Genomic DNA, 10,449 nt, shown 5'->3' on the forward strand with positions numbered 1-10,449 from the left:
CAGTATAAACAGGATTCCTCCAACAAGAATAAGATTTGGTTTCCTTTATTTACACGAAGAGAGGAGCTTCTGGTCAATAACAGAGAATGTTAGTTGTATTTCAGTCAAGAACTCGTTACCAATTAGGTGATGACCACACACCCCAGGGAAGACAATGCTCTATGTAGAAAGTGCCTGGGATGAGAATATTAATAGGCTGTGTACTTTGCCTTTGCCAGTAATTTCTCAGTGAATCCATGGAGATATAATTATACATTTCTTTGCATGTTTCGTTCACGTATAAAATATTGAAAAGTGAAGGGCCAGGTGGAAAGCAGAACCAGTGCTGAGCGACTATCATACAATACAAATAAGCACTTAATCTGAGAGATTCCTTTTCAATCAGTAATTCCAGAGATCTCTTAGGGCTCGAATACCTGATCATTGGACCTCGCTAGTTAACTACCAGATTTCTTCAGCATCCGAGGGTCGGCTGGTGGGCAGCCAGCGCAGGGGACATAGGGAGCATTGGTTGGGTCATGAGTTATATGGAGCAAAGTTATAGAGGCCCATTTATTAAAGATCAAATTTTTGTGGTATAAAACCACCAATTTTAGTGGTATTAAACCACGATTATACTGTATTTCTCTAAATCCCACAAATGCCGTGAAAGTTACTAAAAGATCTGAATGAAAAAAGTACGAATGGAAAAACACTATGGGGCCGATTCACTAACTTCGAGTGAAGGATTTGAAGTAAAAAAACTTCAAATTTCGAAGTGTTTTTTGGGCTACTTCGACCTTCGACTACGACTTCGAATCATTCGAACTAAAAATCGTTCGACTATTCGACCATTCGATAGTCGAAGTACTGTCTCTTTAAGAAAAAACCTCGACCCCCTAGTTCGCCATCTAAAACCTACCGAACTCAATGTTAGCCTATGGGGAAGGTCCCCATAGGCTTTCCTAAGCTTTTTTGATCGAAGGATATTCCTTCGATCGTTGGATTAAAATCCTTCGAATTGAAGGATTTAATCGTTTGATCGAAGGAATAATCGAACTATCTGTGTTAAAATCCTTCGACTTCGATATTCGAAGTCGAAGAATTTTAATTCCCAGTCGAATATCGAGGGTTAATTAACCCTCGATATTCGACCCTTGGTGAATCGGCCCCTATATGATGGGCTATAAAATACGAATATCCCAAAAAAAATTACCTTTAAAAATTCAACTTTTTCAGACAATTACTAGCAAATAACCTTGAAATCCTCTAAGGTCCAATAGGATCAGTGAAGTTCCCAATGACTTCTATGGTGGGACCTCGTACTTGGAGAAGTTTTGTAATAGAGTGTTTCATGTTTTTTTACACTTTATAAATCTCAAATCTTAACAGTTTTAGAGAAATAAAAAAACAAGAATTTAAAAATAAAATCCAAATGTTAGTAAATAGGCCCCATAGTGTTACTTAATGGGCACTATATAGTAATATATAGTAGTAATATATGTTCCTTTAGAACTGTGCTTAATACAGGGAAAATAAAATGCCTGACTTAATGGAATATATTTATATACTTGCTATGGGCAAATTATAGGGGGCTGAATACCTATGCTGCCATAGTTTTATGGGATCTCTCTGTACAGACTATGAGCAAATTTAGGGGACTGTTCCTGCTGAATTGTGCTTAGTACAGGGGAATACCTATGCTGCCATAGTTTTATGGGATCTCTCTGTACAGACTATGAGCAAACTTAGGGGCTGTTCCTGCTGAATTGTGCTTAGCACAGGGGATACCTATGCTGCCATAGTTTTATGGGATCCGTCTGTACAGACTATGAGCAAACTTAGGGACTGTTCCTGCTGAATTGTGCTTAGTACAGGGAATACCTATGCTGCCATAGTTTTATGGGATCTCTCTGTACAGACTATGAGCAAACTTAGGGACTGTTCCTGCTGAATTGTGCTTAGTACAGGGAATACCTATGCTGCCATAGTAGGCTACGAGCAAACAAATCTCTATCCAACTTCCATGATTTTTTTCTGCTATGCGATTTGTGGAATGTTCCACTACTGGTCAGATTTGGTCAGATATATCACCAGTAATGTCACTTCATGTCCATAGAGCACAAGACCAGGGGCATAACTAGGGGACCATACACACAGACTACTCTATATGGGTCTTAGGCCTGAGTGCAGTCACACCCGCTGCCCCCCGGTAGCTTTGCCAGTGCACTGGGCCACACTCTCTCTCAATCGTACAGTAGTCAGGGGCAGCAAAAAGCCACTCCTAGTAACTCTAGGAGACATATTTCTGGTTTTCTAACTGGACTTTTGGCTCTTCTAGTGAAGAGAGCGCAATTAGTGCCCAAATACACAATAGGCAGACCTTTCCAGGCGGGAACTCCGCTCCGTTCCGCGCACACAAGAAGAAGCCATTTATATGAATGAAGATGGGGCAGGGAACTGATCTGCTTCTCTCACCTTGCAAAGAATCTCAGCTGCCATAAAGCAGGACAGGACTGCTGCTTACAATGGGGATCAGATAGGATCTGTGCAGCCACTGGGACAGAATGTTCTGTTATACAGATAGCTAGAATCTCAGCTGCCATAAAGCAGGACAGGACTGCTGCTTACAATGGGGATCAGATAGGATCTGTGCAGCCACTGGGACAGAATGCTCTGTTATACAGATAGCTAGAATCTCAGCTGCCATAAAGCAGGACAGGACTGCTGCTTACAATGGGGATCAGATAGGATCTGTGCAGCCACTGGGACAGAATGTTCTGTTATACAGATAGCTAGAATCTCAGCTGCCATAAAGCAGGGCAGGGCTGCTGCTTTCAATTGAGATCAGATGCTTTTCAATTCACAAATATTTGACCTAATGATGAAATAAAAGAACGTGTGGCTACCGGCTGACAAGGCAACATTCTGATATACAGGTATAGGATCCCTTATCCGGAAACCCGATATTCAGAAAACTCCAAATTACGGAATGGCTGGCTCCCATAGACTCCATTTTATCCAAATAATCCAAATTTTTAAAAATGATTTCCTTTTTCTGTGTAATAATAAAACAGTCGCTTGTACTTGATCCCAACTAAGATATAATTAATCCTTATTGGAGGCAAAACCAGCCAATTGGGTTATTAAATGTTTAAATGAATTTCTAGTAGACTTAAGGCATGAAGACCTAAATTACAGAAAGATCCGTTATCCGGATACCCCCAGGACCCGAGCATTCTGGATAACAGGTCCCATACCTGTACAGAAAAACAACAGACACAATGTGAAGGCTGTATAGTACGAGGGTGCAACTGAGCAGGCCTCCTATTGAGATAATACAGGGGCCCCAGATGCCCTAGAAGACCCAGTATGGCCCTGAGGGTATAACTTATTGTATCCACTGATCATTTGTTCTGTGTTTAAACATTTAGGTGGGGACTGTGCTTTCATAATGCCTTCAGTGTAAGATACCGTAGCCCACCTGCCCCCTGGAGACATTGCAGGGGAGACCCCTGGGGGGAGGTAACAAGGGTTCCGCAGGGGGGGGCAGGCCACGTCTCAGGCAGCACCCATGATTGCTCATACATGTCCTGAGAGCAGAGCACACACGTGCCATAACATCATACACATCAGCGCATTGATTGCGAGTCAGCGGAATGGACAGTAAGTGCTTCATGCAGGTATAATGCATAATTCAGTATTTCCCTGCCCCCCAGCACGTGGCAAATACTCCTGTGTTCCAGGGAAGAGAGAAGCACCCGCAGCCTGATAGGATCAAACTAATAAAGAAATTATTTTATAACCCTGCCTCATCCCTAGACCGTATGTGGAATTCTCTGCCATTAAATACAATGGAATTTATGGTTGTGATGGAAAAACGTGAGAGATAATGCAATAAAGGTAGGAGTGGGTGTGTAGCCAGAGACTTACCTGCTGTGAGACATAACAACATTAGCACCCACAAGTCCATGTCTTCTCTTTTCATAGGAACCCTAGTGGGCGTCTGCAGGGCCAACGGGGCTCAGGGTTCTTGGAGAGATTTCCCCTTTAGTCTTCTCTTTCTTCTTCTGGACCTTCTTTGGTTTCCTGCTCTGCTACATTGTCTCTCGTCCCCTTTTTGCTGAGCAGAAGAACATTCCTTCCTTCGTATTATTTCTCTCCCCTCCAGAAATCCCCACTTCTTCTCTAATTCCCACCCTGGTGACGTCTTCTCCTCTCTGCCACCACCCTAGAAGTTGTCATACGATCCCCCTGCTGATCCTCAGGGGTGCCTAATTTTAGATTGGGGATGGATAAAGTCAACCACCCACACTTGCCGGCTCCTTGGCTGAAACAGTATCCCGGGACTTGGCAGTGAGCGATGGCCTTTGGGGGGCTGGGTAAGAGAAGATGTTCCTTCTGAGACGGGGGCCGCACAGTTCTGCAAGGTAAACACACGACATATAGACGTCACTTTGATGTATGGGAGGAGGCAGGTCCCATGAATGTCACCAAAGGACACACATTTGTGTGGACATTTGTGATTTAGCAACACTAATCTCTTGCACCCCTGCCTTTAATCACAAATATAAGATCCAAATAGGTTTTATTGGGCTCCAAATGTCCCTTATTTTTGGCACAATTGGGGATACAGTAGAAAGCAAATATTTGCCCCCCACCCTATTCCAGTTTTGTTTTTCATGTTGTCATAACCAATACAACCACAATTATAGCAGATTAACAATGGTCTCATTTCTGCAACCCATAATCTACACCGCTGATCCCCAACCAGTGGATTATGGACAACATGTTGCTCTCCAACCCCCTGGATGTTGCTCCCAGTGGCCTCAAAGCAGGAGCTTATTATTGAATTCCAGGCTTGGAGGCAAGTTTTGGTTGCATAAAAAACAGGTCTCCTGCCAGTCCACATAGGGGCTACTAATAGCCAATTACAACACTTATTTGGCACCCCTGGATCATTATTCATGCTGTTATTCATGTGTTGCTCCCCAACTCTTTTTACTTTTGAATGTGGCTCACGGGGAAAAAAAGGGAACCGTAAAACGAGAGTTACGTGCACACCTGGGCCCTTCCCTTTAGATTACCGCCTGGTGCACGGACCCTGGGAAGACGGCAATTCCAAAATAGGTACAAATACAAAATTAGGTACCGGCACTCGGGCGAATCAAACAGGGGACAGGCCCCTTGCGTGTTTATTTACATCACAACGTTTTGGAGTGATGTAAATAAGGAGGAGCGCCCCCAACCCTTGTGATGTAAATAAACACGCAAGGGGCCTGTCCCCTGTTCGATTTGCCTTGAGTGCCGGTACCTAATTTTGTTCTTGTACCTCTGATCTAGACCCAGAATCTGCATTGGATGTTCTTCCCAATTGGACCTGCAACTGCCAAATCCACAACCAGACTCACAACCCACTGGCTGGCGTGAAACCAAAAGTGACGTCATCAGAAGCCAGGGAGGTATTAAATTATATTGTATTGAAACCCATGGCCCGACCCTCAGATTTGCCCCCATACCCGCACTATAAAGGTGGCCATACACGGGCCGATAAAAGCTGCAGACAGACCAAGACAAAAAATCCCTGTTCCCATTCGTTAGGATCCGATCGTTGGGCCCTAGGGCCCACGATCATATCAGCCCGATATTGCCCACCTCAAGGTGGCCATATCAAAGAGAGATCCGCTCGTTTAGCGAAATCGCCAAACGAGCGGATCTCTCCGTGTATGGCCACCTTAAGTCTTACCCTCACTAAAAAACACTATTTCTGGGTAATATGCAGATATCCAACTCAAGGCAGGAGTTTAATTGGTTGTTTTTCCCAGAACCCCACCCAGGATAGATCAATATTGGAGCTTTTTAGACTCCATCTCCGAAATACACTAACCCAATGAATTGTTATTCAAAACGGGGCTTATTCTGCTTAAAAATGCTGTAGATATTAAAGGTTCACCTTTAAATTAACTTTTAGTATGATGTAGAAAGAGGTATTCTGAGATACTTTATAATTGGTTTTTATTTTTTGTGGTTTTTTATTTATTTCGCTTTTTATTCGGCAGCTCTCCAGTTCGCAATTTCAGCCATCTGGTTTCTAGGGTTCAAATGCCCCTAGCAACCATGCATTGATTTGAATAAGAGACTGAAATATGAATAGGAACGGGACTGAATAGAAAGAGGAGTAATAATTAGTAACAATAACTATAGATTTGCAGCCTTACAGAGCATTTGTTTTTTAAAAAAACTATAAAAAAAGAAAAGATGAAGGTCAATTGAAAAGTTGCATTAGCCACTCCTTTAAATTGGTATTCTACAACTATAGACCCCTTTGTTCAACATAAGCACAGTAAATGAGGCTCACATTGACAATATAATCTGCCTTTTCCTAATAGTGAGCTCTGTATAAACAAACCCCTCCCTTCCATAAGCAGCAGGCTTTAAGATAAGGAACAGCTTTATTTATAGCGTGCATTTCCGAGGGTCGGAGATTTGTGTTACTAATTCTCAAACAGTGACTCGGCTGAACCAGGAAGTGAATTCTTTTCAGAAAGTAAATTGATATTCTTGTTTATTAACATGTTCGGCACAGGTCCTATTCACTGCACTCCTCTATTCCCACTTTCTATTTGCTCTCCCACTTTCCTAGAAACACTGTGAACTGTGTTCATTCATTTTGCCAAATGTTTGGGTTTCTCATTGGAGTCAGAACAGTATTAATTTCCTACTTGTGCTGAATGAAATGCTCCATAATCCCAAGTGAACCCCCAGCCTAATAGAGAAGCTTCCCAGGGTCTCCCCACATAAGTAAGTGAATGAATCAGTAAGTTGTTATGTCACAATCATCAGCGCTAATGACTTTCACCTGCAATCATACGGGGAAATCCTTTCATTCACTTCCGTCGGGGGTCCCTGAAGTGGCGGCTTGGAAAACCCTTCTCTAACACGTTGTTGCACCCCCAACACTTTAACCCTTTATTATCACTCACCGGAGCCTTTTAATGAACCAGCAGGAGACTCTCAATTGGCCTTTGTTGATCCGCCTGACTCTCAGCCTCACTCATTGGTTTCCTATTCTAATTCCCTCTCTAGATCATTGCAAAATACTTACTGTTCTATTGCCCCCCCCCCCCCCAGGTTCAGCTATGACATACGTTTCATTGTAATTATACCCCATTAAGTAAAGTTTGCATGGCTGAATAGGGGGTATAGTAGGGAGAGATGGTGTCTATAGTAACAGTGGATAATAGTCTCTGGGAAGGGAGTGTGACTGTGGGATAGCAGGTATAGTAGGGAGAGATGGTGTCTATAGTAACAGTGGATAATAGTCTCTGGGAAGGGAGTGTGACTGTGGGATAGCAGGTATAGTAGGGAGAGATGGTGTCTATAGTAACAGTGGATAATAGTCTCTGGGAAGGGAGTGTGACTGTGGGATAGCAGGTATAGTAGGGAGAGATGGTGTCTATAGTAACAGTGGATAATAGTCTCTGGGGAGGGAGTGTGACTGTGGGATAGCAGGTATAGTAGGGAGAGATGGTGCCTATAGTAACAGTGGATAATAGTCTCTGGGAAGGGAGTGTGACTGTGGGATAGCAGGTATAGTAGGGAGAGATGGTACCTATAGTAACAGTGGATAATAGTCTCTGGGAAGGGAATGTGACTGTGGGATAGCAGGTATAGTAGGGAGAGATGGTGTCTATAGTAACAGTGGATAATAGTCTCTGGGAAGGGAGTGTGACTGTGGGATAGCAGGTATAGTAGGGAGAGATGGTGTCTATAGTAACAGTGGATAATAGTCTCTGGGAAGGGAGTGTGACTGTGGGATAGCAGGTATAGTAGGGAGAGATGGTGTCTATAGTAACAGTGGGATAATAGTCTCTGGGAAGGGAGTGTGACTGTGGAATAGCAGGTATAGTAGGGAGAGAGTAGGAGCCTCTAGTAACAGAGATAAGACCTAAACTGACTCTGATGATGTGGTTTCAGTCTAATCCCCAGGTTCTGCTGATGGGTCTCTTCCTTAGTTACCTTTGAATGTTCTCTCCCTCTGTGACGCTCTACTTTCCCATCTCTCTGACTTTCTCTGTCTCTCTGGGGGCAGTGGGAGTAATTATGAGACGCTCATTACTCATCTTATCCAAAATGAATCTGAGAATTAGAATTTTGGAGACAACGCAGTCTCTTACTGTTCCTGAGAGTCACATCCCACACGCCGATATTCCTGACAGTTTCTGTGATATAAACCTGCAGTTCTGATTTGTTCCATATAGTGAAGGGGAAATGGTAATAGAACAGCACCACTCAATCTTTGTAAGATAAAAATGCCTTTATTGCAGCCTTCTGGGCATCACAGCATAGTGAAGGGGCCCTAACAAGGGCCACTATATAATTTGGGAAGCTACTAAGACGTCCCCTGGGAATAACAGTTTTTCCTGTTCAGTTTTTCATGTGAATCTGGGATAAAATGAACCTGCAAATTTGCAATCACAGCCCCGTTGTTATAATCAGCACATCTATTATGGTAAATATAGTGACACTGCCCCTTAACCTACACAGTAACACTAAAACATGGTCATGGTTTCTAATATCCTTATAATTTACAGTAGGGGGTACATTATCCCTTATAATACATGAGTGATACTCAGAGTTCCCTGTATAACTCAGCCTGCAGCCTTGTGCCTTTATATGGTCACAGAACAACCCCTCAGTGACTTCTAATATCCTTATCATTTACAGTAGGGGGTACATTATCCCTTATAATACATGAGTGATACTCAGAGTTCCCTGTATAACTCAGCCTGCAGCCTTGTGCCTTTATATGGTCACAGACCAACCCCTCAGTGACTTCTAATATCCTTATCATTTACAGTAGGGGGTACATTATCCCTTATAATACACGAGTGATACTCAGAGTTCCCTGTATAACTCAGCCTGCAGCCTTGTGCCTTTATATGGTCACAGAACAACTCCTCAGTGACTTCTAATATCCTTATCATTTACAGTAGGGGGTACATTATCCCTTATAATACATGAGTGATACTCAGTGTTCCCTGTATAACTCAGCCTGCAGCCTTGTGCCTTTATATGGTCACAGAACCCCTCAGTGACTTCAAATATCCTTATCATTTACAGTAGGGGGTACATTATCCCTTATAATACATGAGTGATACTCAGAGTTCCCTGTATAACTCAGCCTGCAGCCTTGTGCCTTTATATGGTCACAGAACAACCCCTCAGTGACTTCTAATATCCTTATCATTTACAGTAGGGGGTACATTATCCCTTATAATACATGAGTGATACTCAGAGTTCCCTGTATAACTCAGCCTGCAGCCTTGTGTCTTTATATGGTCACAGAACAACCCCTCAGTGACTTCTAATATCCTTATCATTTACAGTAGGGGGTACATTATCACTTATAGACAAGATGTTACAGGCTGTGGCACAGGTGAGTATTAAGAGAGAGAACAGTGGAAGTCAGAATTCTCTTTGTGGTCTGGGTGGGAAACACTGTGCCAATGGCAAACAGATATCAGTGAATGTCAATCAGGGAAGTGGTGGGGCAGACACACAGCAGGGTATAGTAGTGCAAAGCATCACATACTGAGAATATCCACTAATACCCTAATAAAGGTTAAAACATACCAGCTCTAATGATGGACATGAGCCTGCAGCCTCCAGCCTTACACAACACATGAAGCTCGCAGGGAGTGCTGGGGAATGTAGTCCAAGTGCAGGTTGTACATTACGTTATATGTAATGAAGCTGTTGCTGTACTACAATTCCCAGCAGCACCTTACAGACTGTCACGCCCAGACACACTCACCTGTTCCATAGAAACCAATCTGCCTGTCCCTGGCACCCCGGATATCGCTGAACTACAACTCCCAGAATCCTCCTCCAGCAGAGAAATCCAAGCCAAGGCATGTCAGGTGTTTCCCCAGGTACACAGGGCCCTGACACGTAAAGCAAGGACCCCAGCATGCTGGGAGTTGTGGTTGAGCACAATCTGGGAGATGGGGGGGGGCATGTTAGGAAATACAAAGGTTTCTGGAAGGTGCAGGGAGTTGTAGTGCAAAGTGCACAGGAGATGCTGAGATTCAGCTGCAGTTGACTGACCCCAGACCAGGGGCTGCTGGGAGTTGTAGTAGTTAATTAACAGACACCTGCTCTAGTCTCTCCCTTCTCTTTCTCACCTGCACCTCCCCGAGTCTCTCTTGTCTCTCGGATGCGGCGGAGGAACACGAGCCCCGCGGATGGATCCGCTCACTTGTGGCTCATTAGAAGCTGCCGGGGCCTCACCTGATGCTGCTCCTGTTCTGTCTCTGCGCCGGTGCGTTCGGAGGAGACTCCCAAGTATCGCTCTCTGTCTATTCCCGGCGTCTACGTGCAGCGATGTCTTTACTCCCTCCTGTTCTGTCCGACCCCTCCCCCTCCGTCACTTTCTCTTCTGGATCTCCGGCGTCATCCCCGACCCCC

General features: G+C 43.9%; 1 protein-coding gene across 2 annotated transcripts in view; it reads right to left on the bottom strand.

The window, feature by feature from the left end:
• The window catches only part of scn1b.S (sodium channel, voltage gated, type I beta subunit S homeolog), a 28,916-nt gene extending 18,467 nt beyond the window's left edge, over positions 1–10,449 (bottom strand). Inside the window, exons 1-2 of one of the 2 annotated variants that reach the window (XM_018228376.2) lie at positions 10,273–10,449; positions 3,913–4,402 (exon numbers count right to left, since the gene is read on the bottom strand). In XM_018228376.2, coding sequence (XP_018083865.1) covers positions 3,913–3,967 — 55 coding nt within the window. In that variant the 5' untranslated portion in view covers positions 3,968–4,402; positions 10,273–10,449. Of the gene's footprint in view, positions 1–3,912; positions 4,403–10,166 lie in introns of both variants that reach the window. The other variant, XM_018228377.2, reaches the window with a different exon arrangement.

The sequence above is a fragment of the Xenopus laevis genome, chromosome 7S (genome assembly GCF_017654675.1).
Source record: "Xenopus laevis strain J_2021 chromosome 7S, Xenopus_laevis_v10.1, whole genome shotgun sequence".
NCBI lineage: Eukaryota > Metazoa > Chordata > Amphibia > Anura > Pipidae > Xenopus > Xenopus laevis.